Source organism: Raphanus sativus, chromosome 6, assembly GCF_000801105.2.
Source record: "Raphanus sativus cultivar WK10039 chromosome 6, ASM80110v3, whole genome shotgun sequence".
NCBI classification, from domain to species: Eukaryota; Viridiplantae; Streptophyta; class Magnoliopsida; order Brassicales; family Brassicaceae; genus Raphanus; species Raphanus sativus.
In genome coordinates this window covers 34554355-34578019 of record NC_079516.1, presented here as the reverse complement: position 1 = coordinate 34578019, position 23665 = coordinate 34554355, and the positions used below count along the sequence as shown (strand labels likewise).

Below are 23665 nucleotides of genomic sequence, written 5' to 3'. Positions count from 1 at the left end.
TTTTTTTGTTTTCCACTTGTCCCGTCTTCCGGAAATAAATTCTACATATATCGATAGACATATTCGGGCCTCGGGATAAGCTTAAGGCACATGACGCAGAATTTTCTACACTAGCCACGTGCGATATATAAACACAAGGCCTCGCCTATTAAATTGCAACCTCCGTTACCCGATCTAATCAACTATATTTTCTTTGGCATTAGGAGAGAGAGAAAATGGGAGATGTGGTTTGTGGCGCACAAAAACCACACGTAGTTTGCATCCCTTACCCAGCTCAAGGCCACATCAACCCGATGCTGAAAGTGGCTAAACTCCTCCACGCAAAAGGCTTTCACGTCACCTTCGTCAACACCATCTACAACCACAAGCGCATACTCCGTTCCCGTGGTCCCAACGCCCTGGACGGACTTCCTTCCTTTCAGTTTGAAGCCATACCTGATGGTCTACCGGAGACTGAGGTGGATGCCACGCAAGACATCCCTTCCCTTTCCGAGTCCAGCATGAAGAACTGTCTAACTCCTTTCAAGGAACTTCTCCGGCAGATCAACGCCAGAGATGATGTTCCTTCGCTCAGTTGTATTGTATCGGACGGTGCCATGAGCTTTACACTTGACGCTGCCGAGGAGCTCGGTGTCCCGGAGGTTCTTTTCTGGACCCCGAGTGCACCTGGCGTCATGGGTTATTTACACTTTTGTCTCTTCATCGAGAAAGGTTTATCTCCTTTTGAAGGTACTTGTCTCTTATTGATTATTAATTTATTAGACGTTATTGTATAAAATTTAAAGTAGAAAAACTTGAAATTGCCTATTGGTGATGCTGTTTCTTCTCACCTAAAGGATTTTGACTCCCCTCAGCTGAAGTGGATTTAAATGGCTCGTAGATGGGACATAGCAAAATAAAAACATCACGAACCTAGCGTGATGGATTTTTCGTTATATTGTCTGTTTGATATTTTTACTAGAGTTTTAATATAGTTAGGTTAGATTTCGTACTGCAAATACTTTCTTTACTTAATGAAAATCATAAACCGTAGAAAATGAGAAAGAACTTGTAATTAAGTTTTAAACAAATTAACTAGCAATGGAAATTTATTTTTCTCTTTTTTGTCAACTTAAAAGAATATTATATATATATATATATATGAATGATCGTTTTAGAACATTTTCTCTTTCTTTTTTTGCATCCGGATAAACTGATTGATAATGATACTTAAGAAGAAAGGTGCTGAAAAGTAGAAATTTGATAACATAGTAGCAAAATATTATGTGCAGTGAGGCCATCATCACTTTCTAAGTCGCTTTATTTACACTGTGAACATTAATGCTTTGAATTTGTATGCTAGTTTTGTGCATTTTAAACGTAGTTTGTGGCATTTGGGAAATTAAATAATTAAATGCACTACGAGGTATCATTGTTTTTTTCAGATGAGAGTTGTTTGACTAAGAAGCACTTGGACACACCAATAGATTAAATAATTAAATGCACTACGAGGTATCATTGTTTTTTTCAGATGAGAGTTGTTTGACTAAGAAGCACTTGGACACACCAATAGATTGGATACCATCAATGAAGAATCTGAAACTAAAAGACATCCCCACCTTCGTCCGTACCACTAACCCCAACGACATAATGCTCAACTTCCTTGTCCGCGAGACAGACCGATCCAAACGCGCCTCTGCCATCATTCTCAACACGTTCGATGACCTCGATCATGACATCATCCAAGCTATGCAGTCCATTTTACCACCGGTTTATTCTATTGGACCGCTTCACCTCTTAGTAAACCGGGAGATTGAAGAAGGTAGTGAGACACAAAGGCTAGGATCAAACCTTTGGAGAGAGGAGACGGAGTGTTTGGACTGGCTCGATACCAAGGCTCGAAACACCGTTGTTTACGTTAACTTTGGGAGCATAACGGTAATGACCGCGAAGCAGCTCGTGGAGTTCGCTTGGGGGTTGGCAGCATCAAGAAAAGAGTTTTTATGGGTGATCCGACCAGATTTAGTAGCTGGAGAAGAGGCGGTGATTCCGACAGAGTTTTTAACAGAGACGGAAGGTAGAAGAATGTTGTTGAGTTGGTGTCCTCAGGAGAAAGTCCTGTCTCATCCGGCGGTCGGAGGATTTTTAACACATAATGGATGGAACTCAACGTTAGAGAGTATATCTGCTGGAGTTCCAATGGTGTGTTGGCCTTTTTTTGCGGAGCAGCAAACGAACGCGAAGTTCTGTTGCGACGAGTGGGGAGTGGGAATGGAGATTGGCGAGGATGTGAAAAGAGAAGAGGTTGAGGTGGTGGTAAGAGAGCTGATGGATGGAGAAAAGGGAAAGAAGTTAAGAGAGAAGGCGGAGGAGTGGCGGCGTTTGGCGGAGAAAGCGACAAAGGATCCGTGTGGTTCGTCGGTCGTGAATTTTGAGACGGTTGTTAATAAGATTCTCTCGGCGAGATGATTAGAACATAAGATGATCCTAAAAGTGTTATCATATATGATCATCAAGAAGTTATTGTTTTTGTTCCTGTCATCGTATGTTATAATTTATAGGTAATAAAAAGAACTATAACATTGAGGATTTCTTGCTTAGTCATAGTTCTTTGTAAGTACAATTCTGTTTGTTTATTTGGTAGTAATTGGCGACTGCGATTAAACCATGATTAATGGAGGTTCTTCGAAGTGGGATTCTTAATATAATTTAAGAACCGGCTCTTAATTTTAACAAAGAAAAATGTTAAGAACCGGTTCTTAAATCTTTTTAAGAACTTTGATTAATCATAGTTTGGTTGTTGTCGCATATTGCTGCACAAAAAATAATACGTAATCTGAAGTTTGCATTTGATAGAGGATACGATAGTTGGAAAGATCGTTTTGGATCAGGACCAGCCCAATATGTTACGTGCAGCCCATCTTCTCTTAAAATTTGGGCTCAATTTTGTTTTTCTGTGAGCAAAATTTAGGCTCAATATGACATGAGTTTTTAGACTCTGCCTTCCTTAGAGCATCATTATTGGAGGAACTAAAACAAAAGCTCTTAACAATATTATATTAGTATTTTTATGTTTAGGGACAATGGTAAGAACTTTTTAAAACTTGTAGATTATTAGTAGGACTTTTGTTGTCCCTTAGTGGATGAAATCAAGTTTATTTCATACATGTTTCACTTGATCGTAACTAGCTAAATCAGCAGCATTAATGATAGCATTTCTATAGAAATTAATTCCAGTGACCATGGACGAGCAATAGCGGAACTAAGAATCTGAACTGTCCCATTGCAAAATCAGATGCCATCACAGCTTGGCGACCTTCTTGGCCACTGATCCCTACCCCAACATCAGCCATTTGGATCATGGAGACATCATTGGCACCTGTCAAAGCAAATGGCAAGGTGAGAAATAAAACAAAGAACCTGGTTCAGGCAGACTGATTTCTAACAGAAAGAAGGGAGTCATTACCATCACCAATGGCGAGAGTCATGTTGGAAGTCCGGTTCTTTACAAGTGCAACGATTCCAGCTTTATGGAAAGGAGCAACACGGCAGCAGAGTATCGCAGAGCATTTACATGCCACTTGGAAGAGCTGCATTGCAAAAACTGAGTAGTTAACACCACTATGAAAGAGTCATTATCAAGAGTATTTGATCAAAATATTAACTTACCACATCTTCAAGATCATTGTCGAGTACATATATGAGACTGGTACCGTCAATAATTAAAGCTACACTTCCCTTGCTATGGTACCAACAGTTCCCAGCAATCCACGATACTTAGGCAGAGTAACATCTCCAGCTATAGCAGACTTTTGGAGCTGAAACCTCACTTTCGCAGTGTCCAACGGAATCGTACATACCTGTGATGAAACAAAACGGAAGATGCAACACAGATCATCATCCAAGGAAGCAGCACAGCTAAATTTCATATCCTCATAGAATAATTAACATTGCGATCCAAACGCCCACAACGTACCAAGGAAGTGAGCTAAGCCTTCTAAGCCTCGTGGCTCAGAGAAGGATCCGATACTGGTGGAGGGGGAACCAAGGGAGGAGCAGATTGAGGAGCAGTTAGAGATCGATTGAGCTTAGAGACATCAACCGTACGCCAGAACCGGAGGCCTTGGCTGCTGCTGCGGCAGATTCATAGGTTTCAGCTGCTGCGGAGGAAGAGGAATCGACTGAATCGGCGGCGGGGGCGGTTGCTGCTGCTGCTGCTGCTGCTGCCGTGCCCTAGAAAGAAGCTTCGGCGGTAACATTTGGGGAAGCTGGTAAGTGGCTATGATTGTTGATCTATCGAAAGAAGGAGAAGAAAGAGCAAGGGTGGTGACTTAATTAGGGAACAAAACAGAAGTCCCTTATGTTTATTTCTGTTTTCCATATTTTTTTAATCCTAATTAAACTAAAGGACCCTCTTAAAGGCTCCCGATAAAGATGGTCTTAGGGTACTTGATCATTATACGTTCATAACCGGCTTGAAGGGAAAATTAAACAGCTAAGAAAAACAGGTAATCTAGTATTGATTTAGTTTTTGGTTATTAACAAAATAATTAACTATAAATCGTGATTATACATGTGTATATATAAAGTTTTGGGATCCGATTCTTGTCTTTTATATAAAATCCATTGCAATTAGTTTTAGGGATGGCATAAAATCCGAATACGAAGAACCAAATCGAATCTGATGTGGAAAATAGTACTAAACCATAACAGAAACTGGTTAAATATCCGAATAGATTTAAAATTTTAGTATTTAGAGAACCGAAACTAAATCCAATATGAATTAAAGTATTATGAGCATCTGAAGGTATCTGAATCAAGTTATATAAACAAATATATTAGTTAATTTTAGATTTAATATCAAAATATCTAAATTAATATATATCTATACTATTATTTGCGAAGTGATTTTTCGCAACGGAGTTCTCACGTTAAAAGTTAGAGTGGTTAATATCGATACTATCCTTAATGAATTTGTATACAAAATTAAAAACGAATTTATATTAACCAGATTAATTTTTTTTTAAACTTATATATTGTGTTGTTATCTTAAAACAATTACTTTTGTTATAAAAGTTAAAAATAAGATATATGTATAACAATTTATCTATATCTTTACTATTATTTTTGAATTTCTTATATAAATAATAATTTGTGTTAAGTTTTTAAAACAAATGAAAAATATTAGTAGCTGCCAAAAGATGAATTTTTTTTAACAATTTTAAAACTATCACAAAAGAGTAAATCATAAACACTAAACACTATAACCTAAACCCTTGGACAAAGCTTAAATCCATGGACAAAGCTTAAACTCTCTCTCTCTCTCTCTCTCTCTCTCTCTCTCTCTCTCTCTCTCTCTCTCTCTCTCTCTCTCTCTCTCTCTCTCTCTCTCTCTCTCTCTCTCTCTCCTCTTCGTAAACCTTTTTTTTGAAAAAAATAAAAATGTAAACATTCTTTTAATTCACCGATTATCTTTTAACTACCACAATTTTGATTTATATGAGAATGTTTCCTACCTTAATATTTTATCATGATTTTTTCTTGGGTGAATTATCAACTAATCATAGTTTGCCAATTATGTACAGCTTTTCTAAAGATAATAAATAAATAATAATAATTTGTGTTAAGTTTTAAAAATAAATGAAAAAATATTAGTAGCTTCCAAAAGATGAATTTTTAACAATTTTAAAACCGTCACAAAAGAGTAAATCATAAACATTAAACACTATACCCTAAACCTTTGGACAAAGCTTAAACCCTTGGGTAAAAATCCAAACACTAAACCCTAAATTCTTGGATATACCTTAAACCCTTGGATAAATCCTAAACACTAAACTGTAAATCCTTGGGTATACCCAAAACACTAAATCTCTCTCTCTCTCTCTCTCTCTCTCTCTCTCTCTCTCTCTCTCTCTCTCTCTCTCCCCCCCCCCTCCTCGTAAACCTCTCTCTCTCCCCCTCCTCGTAAACCTTTTTTTTGAAAAATATAAAAATGTAGACATTCTTTTAATTCACCCAATTATCTTTTAACTACCACAATTTTGATTTATATAGGAATGTTTCCTAGTTTAATATTTGATCATGAATTTTCTTGGGTGAATTACCAACTAATTATAGTTTGCCAAATAATGTACAACTTTTTTTTAAAGATAATAAATAAAATAATAATAATTTGTATTAAGTTTTAAAACAAATGAAAAATATTAGTTGCTGCCAAAAGATGATTTTTAACAATTTTTAAAACCGTCACAAAAGAGTAAATCATAAACACTAAACACTATACTCTAAACCCTTAGACAAAGCTTAAACCCTTGGGTAAAAATCCAAACACTAAACTCTAAATTCTTGGATATACCCTAAACCCTTGCATAAATCCTAAACACTAAACTGTAAACCCTTGGGTATACCCAAAACACTAAATCTCTCTCTCTCTCTCTCTCTCTCTCTCTCTCTCTCTCTCCTCTCTCTCTCTCTCTCTCTCTCTCTCTCTCTCTCTCTCTCCCCCCTCATCGTAAACCTTTTTTTTTGAAAAGTATAAAAATGTAGACATTCTTTTAATTCACCGATTATCTTTTAACTACCACAATTTTGATTTAGATAGGAATATTTCCTAGTTTAATATTTGATCATGAATTTTTCTTGGGTGAATTACCAACTAATCATAGTTTGCCAAATAATGTACAACTTTTTTTAAATATAATAAATAAAATAATAATAATTTGTATTAAGTTTTTAAAACAAATGAAAAATATTAGTAGCTGCCAAAAAGATGAATTTTTTAAACAATTTTAAAACCGTCACAAAAGAGTAAATCATAAACACTAAACACTATACCCTAAACCATTGGACAAAGCTTAAACCCTTGTGTAAAAATCCAAACACTAAACTCTAAATTCTTGGATATACCCTAAACCCTTGGATAAATCCTAAACACTAAACTGTAAACCCTTGGGTATACCCAAAACACTAAATCTCTCTCTCTCTCTCTCTCTCTCAAATTAGTGTTACTTTCATATTTGTAATTTGTTAATTTTTTTATTAATAACTTACCCTATTTTCATTGCGTATTATTTACGCAACTTGGTATCATATTTATTGCTTTGTTTAAATAATTTACCTTTAGTTAATTTTGTTTTAATAACTTACGTGATATTAAATACGGATTACTTTGGCAAGTTGATATCATATTTTCTGCAGACCAATTTATGATAATATAATAGGTATCTTAATGTTCTAAGATCACCTTTCCTAGAAAACAAACAAATGAATGTTGTAACATACACTGAATTCACTGTTTGAATTTTGCATCAGAGACTCAAGTCACTCAACGTGAGTATACTATTGATAACATGTTTCAAAACTTAAACAACGTCGATGAACTTCCGTTCAAATGCATGATTGATTCAATCTCCTCCAAAGATAAACTCTCAATTTGATCTTCTAATGACTGAAGTCTGAAAGAACAGGTAAAAATTTATATTTACTCAATCACAATTTCTAATGATGTTTTCTTTTGATAAAAACATGAGCTAACTTGGTTTATCCGTACTTTTTTTTGGTTGCATAATATATCTTGTGATAGTTTTTCCCAAGTAACATTTCAAACGTTTTCTGGATTTGTGATACTATGTGTTAGCAATAGGACACAAAACAACTTGCGTAGATCTTTTGCTGATGCCCAATAACATGCTTCTTTAATAGTTTTAATATTTTCTTCATCATCGTCCTTCCGGATAACAGAAGAAGTTATCTTTTTCTAAAAAACGTCATTAGATTAAGCTTTGAAGAAAATAAGCAACTTAAAATGTAGACCATAAGAAATGTAAGATATATATATATATATAACAGTGTTGATATGATTGCACGACAAATTAGTATCAAATAATATATTCATACAATTTATTACATTCTTTTTATTGTTATATAGATGTTCTGAATTCAATGCGTTAACATAAATTATTCTTACTTATTACCAATTAATCTTGTGAATTAAATATGACGAATATATGTTACGTGATGTTGTAATCATCATTAATTGGTAATCATTAATGTGATAAATATGAACATATTTTTCATTCAAGGCAAATTGTGACAACTAAATAATAAACAAGTAATAATATAATTGTTAAATGATGATGATAATAATTATAAAAATGACTTTATTATATATTGAGATCTGAAAACAAAAAATAATCCAATAAAAAAATATAACTAAAAAAAACAATAACGAATACATTGACTAAATAATAACATGTCATTAGAACGAAAACTAGATAATTTCATCTCTCCCAACAGATTATTACTAAAACATGGGCGTTATTACAATGCAATTGTTTTAAAAATCGTCATGAGCACAAGAAAAAAAAAGACTAAATGTGTTTTTCTTTGAAATAAATAATAATGAATAACGCGGATAGTGACAAAAACCATTGCAACATAAGTAAGTATTCAATAATCAAAAAAATCATGATAAGACAAATCCATTTTTATCATAGTAAGAATGCGAAAGTAAGACAAAGCCACAACAATATGAAATGAATTTTTTAAAAAATCTTCGAGATCACTATTATTGATTTTCTTGTGGGAATATCTCTTGTTGAGAGAGTGTTGATCCCCAAGGCTACTGTCATGATCTTCTTGGCTTTTTCTTTTAGACAAGGGAGTTCCTGAAAAATCCAGAACCAGAGAAAATATCATCTGAGGACTGTAACATCAGGACCTGAAAAAGAAAGAGTTAATCTTATTAGTATGCTATTGTAACTATAAAATGTAAGCAATTATAAAGTGTAATATCTGTTTAGGAGTCAAAGCAGGAAATATTAATTTTTCATAATAAACATTTAAATTGAATAAAGAAAGTAAATAAATCTACAACTAGGTGGCCGGCCCGCACCTTGTGCGGGCATTGTACAGATTCAAATTATACGGGTAGAGCTGGGTCTGCGGATCGACCCACCCCGTCCGTCCCGTCAACCCGCAGGTCACCTAGTTTTTTGACTCATAATTTCGATCCGCATGACCCGCAATGAAAGATTCAAAATACCTGCACCCCGCCCAAATTTGCAGGTAATTCGCGGGACCCCGCGGATTAAATATTACGGAATATTTTGTATCTATTTAAGAGAGAGAAAGAGAGAGAGAGAGATAGAGAGATTTAGTGTTTAACCCGCGGGACCCGCGGGTTAAACACTAAATCTCTCTCTCTCTCTCTCTCTCTCATCGTAAACCTTTTTTTTTTTAAATATAAAAATGTAAACATTCTTTTAGTTCACCGATTATTTTTTTAACTACCACAATTTTGATTTATATAGGAATGTTTCCTAGTTTAATATTTTATCATGAATTTTTCTTGGGTGAATTACCAACTAATCATAGTTTGCTAAATAATGTACAACATTTTTTAAAGATAATAAATATAATAATAATAATTTGTGTTAAGTTTTTAAAATAAATGAATATATTATTAGCTGCCAAAAGATGAATTTTTTTAACAATTTTAAAACTGTCACAAAAGAGTAAATCATAAACACTAAACATTATACCCTAAACCCTTGGACAAATCTTAAACCCTTGGGTAAAAATCCAAACACTAAACTCTAAAATCTTGGATATACCCTAAACCCTTGGATAAATCCTAAACACTAAACTGTAAACCCTTGGGTATACCCAAAACACTAAATCTCTCTCTCTCTCTCTCTCTCTCTCTCTCTCTCTCTCTCTCTCTCTCTCTCTCTCTCTCTCTCTCTCTATCTCTCTCTCAAATTTGTGTTACTTTCCTATTTGTAATTTGTTAATTTTTTATTAATAACTTACCTTATTTTCATTGTGTATTATTTACGCAACTTGGTATCATATTTATTGCTTTGTTTAAATAATTTACCTTTAGTTAATTTGGTTTTAAATTTTTAATAACTTACCTTATATTAAATACGGATTGCTTTGGCAAGTTGATATCATATTTACTCCAGATCAATTATGATAATATAATAGGTATCTTAATGTTCTAAGATCACCTTTCCTAGAAATCAAACAGATGAATGTTGTAATTCTTGGGTGAATTACCAACTAATCATAGTTTGCCAAATAATGTACAATTTTTTTAAAGATAATAAATAAAATAATAATAATTTGTGTTAAGTTTTTAAAATAAATAAAAAATATTAGTAGCTGTCAAAAGATGATTTTTTAACAATTTTAAAACCGTCACAAAAGAGTAAATCATAAACACTATACCCTAACCCTTGGACAAAGCTTAAACCCTTGGGTAAAAATCCAAACACTAAACTGTAAACCCTTGGGTATATCCAAAACACTAAATCTCTCTCTCTCTCTCTCTCTCTCTCTCTCTCTCTCTAGAATTAGTGTTACTTTCCTATTTATAATTTGTTAATTTTTTATTAGTAACTTACCTTATTTTCATTACGTATTACTTACGCAACTTGGTATCATATTTTTTGCTTTCACTATCGTTGTAACATACACTGAATTCACTATTTGAATTTCGCATCAGAGACTCAAGTCACTCAACGCGAGTATACTATTGATAACATGTTTCAAAACTTAAACAACGTCAATGAACTTCCGTTCAAATGCATGATTGATTCAATCTCCTCCAAAGATAAACTCTCAATTTGATCTTCTGATAAACTCAAGTCTGAAAGAATATGTAAAAAATTATATTTACCCAATCACAATTTCTAATGACATTTTCTTTTGATAAAAACATGAACTAACTTGGTTTATCCGTACTTTTTCTTTGGTTGCATAATATATCTTGTGATAGTTTTTCCCAAGTAGCATTCCAAACGTTTTCTGGATTTGTGATACTATGTGTTAGCAATAGGACACAAAACAACTTGCGTAGATCCTTTGCTGATGCCCAATAACATGCTTCTTTAATAGTTTCAATATTTTCTTCATCATCGTCCATAAATATGATAACAGAAGAAGTTATATTTTTCTAAAAAACGTCATTAGATCAAGCTTTGAAGTAAATAAGCAATTTAAAATGTAGACTATAATAGAAAATGTAAGATATATATAACAATGTTGATATGATTGCACGACAAGTTAGTATCAAATAATATATTCATACAATTTATTACATTCTTTTTATTACTATATAGATGTTCTGAATTTAATGCGTTAACATAAATCATTATTACTTATTACCAATTAATCTTGTAAATTAAATATGACGAATATATGTTACGTGATGTTGTAATCATCAGTAATTGGTAATCATTAATGTGATAAATATGGACATATTTTTCATTCAAGGCAAATTGTAACAACTAAATAATAAACAAGTAATAATATAATTGTTAAATGATGATAATAATAATTATAAAAATGACCTTATTATATATTGAGATCTGAAAACAATAAATAATCTAATAAAAATATAACTAAAAAAACAATAACTAATACATTCATGAGCACAAGAAAAGAAAAGACTAAATGTGTTTCTCTTTGAAATAAATAATAATGAATAATGCGGATAGTGACAAAAACCATTGCAACATAAGTAAGTTTTCAATAATCGAAAAAATCCCAAGCTAGATATGATAAGACGAATCCATTTTTGTCATAGTAAGAATGTGGAAGTAAGACAAAACCATAACAATAGAAAATAAATCTTTTAAAAAATCTTCGAGATAACTCCCCCTTGATTTTCTTGTGGGAATGTCTCTTGTTGAGAGAGTGTTGATCCTCAAGGCTACTGTCATGATCTTCTTCGCTTTTTATTTTAGACAAGTGAGTTCCTGAAAAATCCAGAACCAGAGAAAATATCACCTGAGGACTGTAACATCATGACCTGCAAAAGAAAGAGTTCATATCATTACTATGCTATTGTAACTATAAAATGTAAGCAATTATAAAGTGTAATACCTGTTTAGGAGGCAAAGCAGAAAATATTAATTTTTCATAATAAACATTTAAATTGAATAAAGAAAGTAAATAAATCTAAATATCATAAGCTGATTTGAATTAAATATTAGGCTTCTTGCGCAAGTTAGATTTATTTAAAATAAGACAACAATATTAAAAACGACTTTGAAATTTAGAAAGATTTAAAAGTCCAATTAATGTGATATCACATTGCGCAAGAATAAATAGAGTTATTAAATCCATAATATCATAAACTGATTTGAATTAAATATTAGTCTTCTTGCGCAAGTTAGATTTATTTAAAATAAGGCAACAAGATTAAAAACGACTTAAAAATTTAGAAATATTTAAAAGTCGAATTAATGTGATACCCCATTATGCAAGAATAATTCTCAATAAATATCAATAAATGTGATTAAAACTTTCGCACGAATTATTCAAATAAATAAGGTAACTTACATTTATAATAGATTCATAAGAGATCATATTAATTGCGCAAGAAAAGAATTAATAATCGATGCATGTTCTATCAAAAATGTGCAAATATGTGAATATATATAAATTTATAAAATATACATTTATAATATGATAAATTGTATAAAATCATATTTGAGTACAAAGTTTTAAATGTTAAGTTTTAAATGCATGATTTTAGGAGAGAAAATATCTTGTCAATTAATTTCGTTTCGCTGACATCTAAAATATTTAGTGAGTATTTAATGAATTAAACAGAGAAAAGATCGCAAAAAGATGTTCTTTGAATCGAAAAAAACACAAAAGGTAAGTATTTAAATGCTAGACTTTACTAAAATATTTAGCTTTCTCAAATTAGTTTTAAAATTTTATTTACCTATAAGTTAGGATTATTTATGGAATAATTGTTACTAAAATTACATTAAAAAGAGAATATCTCGGGAGTAGTTTACACTAATGATTTAATTAACAAATCTTCCCTTAAAGTTTAAATATTAAAGTATGAGATTAGGAAATAAGATATTATTTCAGTAGAGAAAATACCATCTTACCTATGAGATTAGGAAATAAGATATTATCTACCTATAAGTTAGGATTATTTATGGAATATATTGTTACTAAAATTACATTAAAAAGAGAATATCTCGGGAGTAGTTTACACTAATGATTTAATTAACAAATCTTCCCTTAAAATTTAAATATTAAAGTATGAGATTAGGAAATAAGATATTATTTCAGTTGAGAAAATACCATCCCACTATAGATATTTTAAAAATATAATGTGATTATCCAATTTTGATGTACAGTAGAGAAAATATCATTCTAATCGCACATCTTTTGCAGGATCGGAATGGTGAACTCTTAGAGGTCTGAACTATGAACACTCCCTCAAATCATCTCTGAAAAAATATAAAACAAAATCACAATCAACAAACCAAAAAAAAAAAATGTGTATATATAAGCTTATAATTCTAAACAATAATATAAATCTACTAATAAAAAAAAAGTATTAGCAGCACAAAAAGATGCTATTGAAATGATATAGCTGAGAGATGTTATCAAATTGAGTAAATTTTTTTTACCAGATTGAGGAACAAAAATGTTGTCAAAATGATATATCAAAGAGGTGTACAATCAAATCATATATAGCTTCAGTGGAGAAATCGTCATAATATGGTATCTGCATATAAACCAAAAAAAAATTATCTCTCATGAAATATAAAAGCTTAATGTTCTGAAATAAGAAGAAAAAAAGTTCAGAACATTATTAACATAAAAAGTTCAGAATACAAAGTTCAATGATTTCGTTTCTTCTACTGTGAATATTTTATTTATAGTAAATTGCTGGACGTTTCTCATTGATTTAACTTGCATGATAAGCTAAGAAGTAGAATATTCTTTAATAAATTCTCAATAAATCTTATACTTATAAGGTAATATTATTTTTGGAATATCTTGTTGATAAAGCTAAATGAGAACATCTCGTGAATAGATTGCACCAGAATTTTGGTTGACAAGTCTCACCATAAATATTAAGTTCTAAATGCATGATTTTATTAAAAAAATATCTGGTCAATTAATTTCGTTTCTCTGACATCTAAAATATTTAGTGAGTATTTAATGAATTAAACAGAGAAAGGATCGCAAAAAGATATTCTTTGAATCGAAAAAACACAAAAGGTAAGTTTTTAAAGTGATTTCTTTTTTAGTAGTGTCGATGATTAAAATAAATCGAAAAAGAAATTCTAAAAAATCAACCAATAAGATCAAGAGAATTCGTACCATTTTTAATAAGGAAACTAATTATTACATGTATTAACTAATATTCTTGCGCAAGTAATGTTAATAGGGGGATTAAATTATTTTTTCATTTTCAATTAGTATTCAATGTTACTTTCCTTTTATAAGGGGATTGATGAATTAAAAAAAAATTATCTGAATTGATAAAATGACTTTATATTCTTATATATCTATAGACTACATAAAATAACAAACCAAAATATTTATTTGAATTGATAAAATGAATTTATATACCATACTTTCGACAATTAGTTACCATAAATAGTTATTAGTATTATGTAAGTCATTTGGAATCAAAAATATTTATTTGAATTGATAAATAGCTTTATATACCATATTTTCGACAATTAGTTACCATAAATAGTTATTAATAATATTATGTAAGTCATTTGGAAAATGATGTTAATTGGTCATTAAATTATGTTTTCCCTTTCAATTAGTATTCAATTGTACTTTCCTATTATAGTGAGATCGATGAATTAAATGATATATCGAAATTACAAAATAAGGTAAGTATTTAGAGAGCTTTCCTTTTTAGTAGTGTCGATGGAAAAAATAAATCAAAAATGAATTTTTAAAAAACCAACCAATAGAATTGCTGGATTTCTTCTGAGAAAGACTGTGTGAGTGCCATGTGTCAAATGTACTTCTCTTTAATATATAGGAGGATATCATAAGCTGATTTGAATTAAATATTAGTCTTCTTGCGCAAGTTATATTTATTTAAAATAAGGCAACAAGATTAAAAACGACGTTGAAAATTTAGAAAGATTTAAAAGTATATTTAATGTGATACCACATTGCGCAATAATAAATAGAGTTATTAAATCTACAATATCATAAACTGATTTGAATTAAAGATTAGTCTTCTTGCGCAAGTTAGATTTATTTAAAATAAGGTAAAAAGATTAAATACGGCTTTGAAAATTTAGAAAGATTTAAAAGCCGAATTAATGTGATACCCCATTATGCAAGAATAACATATTCTCAATAAATATTAATAAATGTGATTAGAACTTTCGTAAGAATTATTCAAATAAATAAGGTAACTTACATTTATAATAGATTCATAAGAGATCATATTAATTGCGCAAGAAAAAAGAATTAATAATCGATGCATGTTCTATCAAAATATGCAGATATGTGAATATATATGAATTTATAAGATATACATTTTATAATATGATAAATTGTATAAAATCATATTTGAGTACAAAGTTGATAATATTTATAAAAAGTTATACTAACTTTTATAATAAAATATTGATTAAAGATTTTGTTCTTTAATGTATAAGCAAATAATTATTTGAAAATATAGAGAAAGTAACAAAGCATGAAACTTACATTGTAATTTACGTGCTTTGGATGATATGATCATTTAAATACATATGGATCCACATGATAAAACGTCATAATCGTTGGTCTACGCATATATAAACTAAAATTGTAAATTAAAAAACCATTAGAAAAATACATATGAAAAATTCTTCTCTTTCTAAGCTCTAACAAACAATCATTAAATAGAAAGACAATAACTATGAACATATTAAAAAAAGTAAGAATTAGAATTCAAATAAATCTACGATTAATCAAATCATATAGAGAGATAAAAAAATTTACATGCATCGTGGTGAAATCGTTATAATAGGACATCTGCATATAAATCAAAAGAAAAGTCAGCTCTGATGAAATATGTATATATAAAAGCTTAATGATGTAAAATAACAAAAACAATATCAACATAAAAAGTTCAGAATAAAAAGTCAGTGGTTTCGTTTCTTCTACTGTGAATGTCCTATATATAATAAATTGGTGTACGTTTCTCAATGATTTAGCTTGCATGATAAGCTAATATATCATAATATTTTAATTCTGAATTTGTAAAAAGGAAACTTATTAATACACGTATTTATTGTAATTATTGCGCAAGTTATGATTAATGAGAGCAATTAATGTAACTTTCCAATTAAGTATTTATATATCATTAAGAATATAAATTTCTAATATTCTTGCGCAAGTTTTGATTTATGAGATCATGAGTTAATATAAATGGTCGACATTTATTAACATTATTGTGCAAGTTATGATTAATGAAATTAGAAATTAATGTAAATGGTCGACATTTATTAATATTGTTGCGCAAGTTATGATTAATGCGACCAGAAAAATAAATCAAAAAGAAAATTACAAAAAATCAACCAATAGAATCGCTAGAATTTTGCTGAGAAGTTCTGTATGAGCGACATGTGGCAAATGTACTTCTCTTTTAATATATAGGAGGATTTAAATGCAGTGGCATATAATTGTAATTATTGAGAAAAACTAAGGGGTATTTCAAACTTATACTTCTGTTTTAATAGTTTAGATATATATATCACATAAGAAAGAATAATAATTTATTTTGTACGATAAATTTTTAGGACAATCAAAATTATTTATTGTGATAATTTTTGAGAAAGTTGGTAGAAGATTCAAAATTATTTATACTATTATTTTGCAAAACAATTGTTCACCCTTACATTTTAATTTAGAGCATTGAAAATATTTATTATTAATAAATAATTAGGTTAATTTTTTAATATATAATTACCCATAAATTAGAAAAATAATTAGTTTGGTACTCATCATTATCTAAAAGATTCTATATTATATTATCTAAAATATTTTACATCATATATTTTAAAAAGAAATATAATTTATGTATATATGGATATTTTAAGTTTATTTTACGTAACAAAATATATCTTATTAAAATAAAAGTTATTGAATATAAAAATTAATATTTAGTTAATTATTAAATATTTCAAAAACATGAGAATAATTTTATTCTAAGGTTTTTGAATTTATAGTATATCTGTATAATTTTTTTTAACTATAAGATATTTTGAAGTAATCCAAAATACTTAAAAATATATACAAATAGCCAAAATTAAATATCTTAAATAGCTAAAAATACTCAAACCACTAACATAGTTAAAATATATATTGATTTTCCATATAAATATTCAAGTCATACTGTTTTGTATTAAGTTTACATATTTTGGCATATATTACTCAAATTATTATGTTATATATTTTTTTTATTTTTATATTTTGAGAAAATTAAAGTATATATGAATTTAAAAAATAGTTTAAACAGGTCATCCAAACCTGATCGGAACCCTAAAATATTTGGACCAAAATTTATAAGTACTCGAATGAGTGTGAAATCTTCAAACAAAAAATCTGAAATCTGAATATATCCGAACTGAACCCGAATGTTATTTCCTAATTAATTTAATAAAATTCTATTAAAACTGTATTATTATTGTATAAATATTATTAATAGTAATTTTATTAAGTACATCTTTTTGGAAATAAATTTTGTAAATTTGTTTATATAAAATACCATACAGTTTCATATTTTTAAAAATTATATAACTTATTTTTAATAGAAGAAAAGGGTGTTTCGTATCATTTATATTTAACTTTTGCATAATCACTTAATAAATTTTATATCACTTGTAAATTTTATATTATTAAAGCAGAAATATATCACTTAACATTGAATTTACGTGAAATATTATGAAAAATGCACTGCATTTTTGTAGCTTGTTAATCCGTTCATTAAATATATTTTTGAAATATAAATTACACTTATTAAATGATACTTAACCACAGCTCAAAATTGTTATTAATTTTATTTTTCTTGATTCCGTTATTTTTTTTTTTTTTTTTTTTGACGGCAAACGGCTATTCTATTACTCAGGCTTGAGGTGGTCTAGGTAACCAGACCGGAATAGAACAACCAATAAAATGTAACTTCCTATGGAAGGATCTAGCTGTCTTAGCTAAAAAATCTGAAATCTGATTACGCGCTCTAGGAATATACGAAATCTTGAAGTCTGGAAAGCATATGAGCAGTGTCTCTATCCTCTCTAGTTCCGTAGCAAAACTTGGCCAAGCATGAGGTTCCTTGATCATAGCAATCAAGTCCTTGCAGTCTGTTCCAAAGTTCTGGCAAATTGAATGTTGAAGCATATTTTCCATCGCCCATCGCAGTGCTCCCACTTCTGAGTGCAGAGCTGATTCTCTTCTGGGGATGTTCTGTGATCCCATGAGTTTCGTGACTCCCCTGCTGTCCAACCAGACCCATCCACACCCACTAAATTGAGCCTGAGATGTCCATGATCCATCCAGCAAACAAATATTCCCCAAGCTTATGACTTGAGGTTCCTCTGCATTACTCTCCTGTACCACTGGTGGTATCGTTTCATTGGCATTAAACCAAGCTTGACACTCACTCTCAGCATATCGAACTAGTTCCAGAGGATCTCTGTCTATGCCCCTAAAGAGTTTATCATTTCGAGCCTTCCAAATATACCAAATCAGCCAGGGATAAGGATCCCTGTCTTGATCTGGTTCAAATGTACCGTTCTTTTCCCAGAAGAGGTAGTTCATACTCGTGTATATACTTGGCGTTGGAAAAACAGCAGGACTCGTTGGAGTTGATGAGTGTAGCCAAACTTGTAGAGCAGGTGGGCATTCGAAAATAGCATGTGTTACTGATTCCTCTGGCTCACCACATCTTGGGCAGTAATTATCACATCTAATATTTCGCCTTACTAGGTTTCTCGTTACTGCCACTTGACCAGTTAACAATTGCCATATAAGGTGACAAATTTTCTTTGGCGCCGTTATTTATAATATGCTTCTCTTTGACTTTAATATGTGCTTTTAGTTTTTATTAATTCTAACTAAAATATGATTTAATTAGACTATATTCCTAGATAGCACATATAGTCTAATTAAATGACTTGTATTATTTATTCCGCTAGAAGGAGGAAAAAGAAAAGGTAGAACGGTAACATTTGATTCTTTTCAAAATTTCTAATAGACTTTAAATTTTTATTAATTTAATTAGTCATTTAGCATAATAAACTATCTTGTCACTTAGATGTGGATATAAGTTCATTGCTTACATCTCATTTGAATATTAGTCATGGACTACACGTTTTCTTAAGAATTAGCCTGAGATCTTTCATATGTTTGGAATACTCTCAAATTAATAAAAAATACATGAAAGATTTTTTAAAAGTTAATTTATTTTAAAAGAATATCAAGTCAACTTGTAATTCAGTTAGAAAGAAAAAGAAAAGAAAAAGAAAAGAAAAGAATTAATAGATAGAGCCATCTTTATTTTAGCAGTCATGGTAAGTCATACGTGGATTTGGCTGAGAAAATAAACGAATCAGCTTTTTTCTCTTTGTTGGATGAAGAGAAAGAGAGCGTAAGAATGTCAAAAGATTGTACAAGTTGGAGACGGAGTTGATCTAGAAGATGGTGTCTACTCTTTGCTGTCCGTTGTTGTACTTTCAGGTGCATCCGTTACATCGAGTTCTCCTCCTCCAGAGACTTGATGTGGTGCTTGTGATTCTGATGATAAAAAAAAACACAACACGACACAAAACCATTTTGAACCCAACTTTTAAATTATATAATCAATCTACAATTCCTCATATAGAAATATATTTTTTTGGTAGACCCTCTGCAAAAAAAGTTTGAATAAAAAATACCCTAGGATATCATTAAATAAGTTTGTTGCCTAAAATACATATTCTATGACCAAAATGTTTTATTAATAGGTAAATATATACTTATACCCTTTGAGCTAATTAATCTAGACATTGGGGTGTAGAGTTAAAGGATGGAGATTTGTGATTAAATTTTAAGATTTTATAAAATAAAAATAAATATTTAAAATTTAAAAATGATAAAATTCGAAAATAGTTTGAAAAAGTATTTTCGAATTTCAAAAGAATTCGAAAAAACAATTTTGGAAATAAAATTAAATATAAAAAGTTCGAATTAGAAAACATATAATCTGAAGCTATAAAAAAAATTTTATTTATTTTTATTTATATATCTAGGTATAGGGGTCATTTCTCCTATTAAATGGAACATTTTGGTCATTTTCCTCTATATGGTCTATTTCTACAACAAAAACTTGAAAATAATATATTTTGGAGAATTGCTGTTGAATCCTCCTATATATCAAATGAGAAGTCACTTTATTGATTTCTGGTGACGTGTCAGTCATATTGATAGTCTGAGAAAAATCTTTACAATTTCATTTGTCGATGATTTTTAATTTTTATTTATTTTAATCAAATCTAAAAAAAAAATCATAAATCAATTAATGTTAATTGGCAAATTATTTATATAGTTTTATGCATAACTATTTATAGTACAAATGGTATCAAATATGAAAATTTTATATAATACTTCATCATTCCATTTTTCATTAATAATCTATTTATAAATTATATGAATTATGTTGTTAAAAATTTGTTAGTAAAACTAATATACTAGCTTTATTTTTCTATGATAAACAATCGTAAAAACTTTATTTTTCTATATAAGTCATAATATACATATATAAAACATATAATTTTACTAAAAAATATTATAAGAACTATTGATGCATCATACAACGAGTTTATTAATTATTTAAAATAGTTTAAAATCATCTGTGATGATTAATATATATTTTTAAAAAACTTAATATCATTTATATTGATTCATTAGTTTTAATGATTTATACCAGATATATAATAGTATATAATTATATAAATATTTGGTAATCATTTTAAGGTTTTAAATCATCAATAATGATTATTATCATATTAATAAAAGCTTACAAATTAATATATAAAGATCTATACAAAATGTTATAAATATATATAAAACCATTTATAAAGAAGAATTTCTCGTTATTTATAAGAGCGTACAAAATGTTTATGATGGTAAATAGGTTTTAAATCATCATAAGTTTTAAAAATCTTTATAAAATTATTTATAGGAGTTTACAAAATATTTATAAAATCTTTATAAAATTATTTAAAGTTAAGATTTTAAATTATTGATCATTAATAAAAAAAAATTTCTTGAGTTATAAAACATTTATTAGGATTTATGAAACTATTTATAAAGATTTATGAAAATATTTATAAGGATTCTAAAACTTCTGAGAAATAATTCATAAAATTTAAAATTTGTAAATATTGTATGTATTATTTATAATTGTATAGTTTCCTTTCTAAGAGGTTTTAAATGTTATAAAATTAGAATCAATCGCAAAATATTATTTTCTTACAAGTTCATCATTTTCAAAAACTTTTTCAAAATCTCAAAAACAAAAAAAATGTTTTGATTTTATCTAAAAGAAAATAACCAGAAAATTGCATCAATAAAAAAAAAAGACAAAGAATATTATGAATAAAAGTATATTCCTAAATTTATGAAATTTTTATATTCTTAACTTTTTATTAAATCAACAGAATTCACATATATATTGTTTTTGTTTCTTCTTAATATTTTTTTGTGTGTTTATACTTTAGTTGCAGGTATGAGTCTATTTGTCACATTAGTTGATGTTTTGGATTTTAATAATTTTATGGACGAAATTTGATCTACAAACCAATTAAATTATATATATATATATATATATATATATATATATATATATATATATGTTCTAACAATAATGTTATAAAACAATTTAATGAAATATTGATTTGTAAAAGATGTAAAAAATTTAACGAAATACTACATAAATCCTATTTAAAATTTTAAAGAGTATAAATATGTTTAAAATTAGCTACCAAAAATTTATGTTCAGTTTTGAAGTATTAAAATATATTATCGCAGGTCAAAAACACAAAATATTATATTATATCAAAATTTGTACCCGCAAATTTACGGGCAACCACCTAGTAATTGCTTAAATAGAGAGTGGTCCCTTCTCCCTTGTGAGTTGTGACTAGATCTTGAGAATCAGTGAAATAAAAAGGGTGGCAGAAATTCACATGCAAGACTATTGGTTTATGCATATTGCATACACATACTCGTGTATATATAAACATGTATGACCCATGATGGACGGTAGACAATGTGAGAGAACAAAAAAAATTAGACAGCTCAGTTCACATGGACATGACGCAATTACATATATACATATATCCCATGTGCCCAATCATTCACTCTCTTTTGTGATATTCCATTTAATCTTCCGTACTCATATATATGCATGATCTCACTAGCAATTTCGATTTTATGTTCTTACAATACGATTTAGTACTTATTAGTGGACTTGAATCATGGTTCAATGATGAATGCATTTTTACTTTGGACATGCATGGTGATAAACAATGTCGTTTGAGCAAAAAAAAACATTGAACTACTTAATGACGTACCGGTTGAAGAAGATATTGGCTCTTGTGAATGAGCAAAAGTAGTAGGAACCCCGAAATTGGATGGGTAGATTAGGTAAGAAGAAGCAGAAGTTAAGCGTTGTTGCTGTTGCTGTTGCTGCTGAAGGTTAATATGATGACCATAATGCTGATGAGGATACGGTCTAGGGCTTGGAGCTTGGAGGTAATAATAAGGAGAAGGCATGATGTTGGATGATGATGGTGATGTTGCTCCTCCGCCGTACATTTGCTGTTGGTAGTATTGTGCTTGTGCTTCTGCTTGCTGGAGTTGTGTGTTGTATAATGCCTGCATGTAATAATTCAGTCCCAAAATTATTATTTGCTAATATAAACAACACAATCACATTCAAGATTTTATATTTACTGTACACTTCTATAAATGACATTAATCTACATATTCCTAATTCCCCTACACAACTATTAACAGTCTTTAATTTAGTTTCTAGATACTTAATTCTGAGGGATGAAGGCTAAAGCTTATTTTTATCTTCAAAAAAACAATAACCAGATGCTTGTTCAGAAAAAAAAAACAATAACAGATGCATGGAAACAATATATAAGATGTATTTTATCATTGCGTGTCATATGGAGAGATAAAGATAGAGAGAGAGACTGACTTGGTGGTATCCATATTCAGAATTGTAGGTGTACCTGAAAACAAAAATTTAATGACGCTAAACAAATTGGTATAAAGCAACCAAAAGACCCAACATAAACAAAATTGAACTATTTCAGCTTGACAAATTTAGTGCACGCAAGACTTGCATATACTTTACATACACATGACATATTTCAATATTATTGTTCGGTTGCGATGTTGGTCTGGCTAATCTACAATATAGTATGCTTTTTACTAGACAACTAGGTACTATGCTATAAGCATTTATATTATGAAATATGATTTTACAGGCTGACTCCAACTTGTCCAAATTGAAGCATTAAACTCATCTTCTGTCTTTTACCATTTCTATAGCATTGGACCATTTCATTGTCTACGCAAAATTTATAAACTTCTTTACATCCTTTTGGGTTTAAATAAAGAAAATAAATCTATCAATTATTTTAAAATCATAAAAACCTCACGTACCCGTACGCTGGATACATGAGCTGGGCAGCCGCAGCGTGTTGCATCGGACCAGCCATTCCTGAATAGCCTGATAGTCCTCCGCCATGATACTGACTAGGGCGTCCTCCTTGTCCTCTCCCTGTGCCATCAAAGAGTAATCATAATTATTTTAGATTATTGAAAATGTAGCATTTTTTTCATT

At 29.6% G+C, this 23665-nt stretch overlaps 2 protein-coding genes and 1 long non-coding RNA gene across 4 annotated transcripts; 1 reads left to right on the top strand and 2 right to left on the bottom strand.

Moving 5' to 3' along the window:
- Nucleotides 1–71: 71 nt before the first annotated feature.
- Nucleotides 72–2568, top strand: LOC108806616 (UDP-glycosyltransferase 85A3). Of its 2 annotated transcripts, none has more exons than XM_018578774.2 (2): nt 72–729; nt 1511–2568. In XM_018578774.2, exons 1-2 carry the CDS (start codon nt 216–218, stop codon nt 2446–2448), a joined length of 1452 nt encoding a protein of 483 aa, XP_018434276.1. In that variant the 5' UTR covers nt 72–215; the 3' UTR covers nt 2449–2568. The 2 variants fall into 2 exon arrangements, with proteins under 2 accessions (XP_018434276.1, XP_056845593.1); XM_056989613.1 differs by having other exon boundaries at nt 587–729; nt 1425–2568.
- A 442-nt stretch (nt 2569–3010) lies between these two features.
- On the bottom strand, nt 3011–4355 carry LOC108810353 (uncharacterized). The gene is made up of 4 exons (XR_001943054.2): nt 3956–4355; nt 3649–3839; nt 3446–3569; nt 3011–3358 (listed from the first exon to the last, which is right to left on the bottom strand). It is a non-coding gene; the product is annotated as an uncharacterized LOC108810353 (long non-coding RNA).
- A 14852-nt stretch (nt 4356–19207) lies between these two features.
- Nucleotides 19208–23649, bottom strand: LOC108810087 (uncharacterized). The gene is made up of 4 exons (XM_018582218.2): nt 23485–23649; nt 23015–23048; nt 22380–22683; nt 19208–19560 (listed from the first exon to the last, which is right to left on the bottom strand). Exons 1-4 carry the CDS (start codon nt 23538–23540, stop codon nt 19472–19474), a joined length of 483 nt encoding a protein of 160 aa, XP_018437720.2. The 5' UTR covers nt 23541–23649; the 3' UTR covers nt 19208–19471.
- Between the last annotated feature and the right edge of the window lie 16 nt (nt 23650–23665).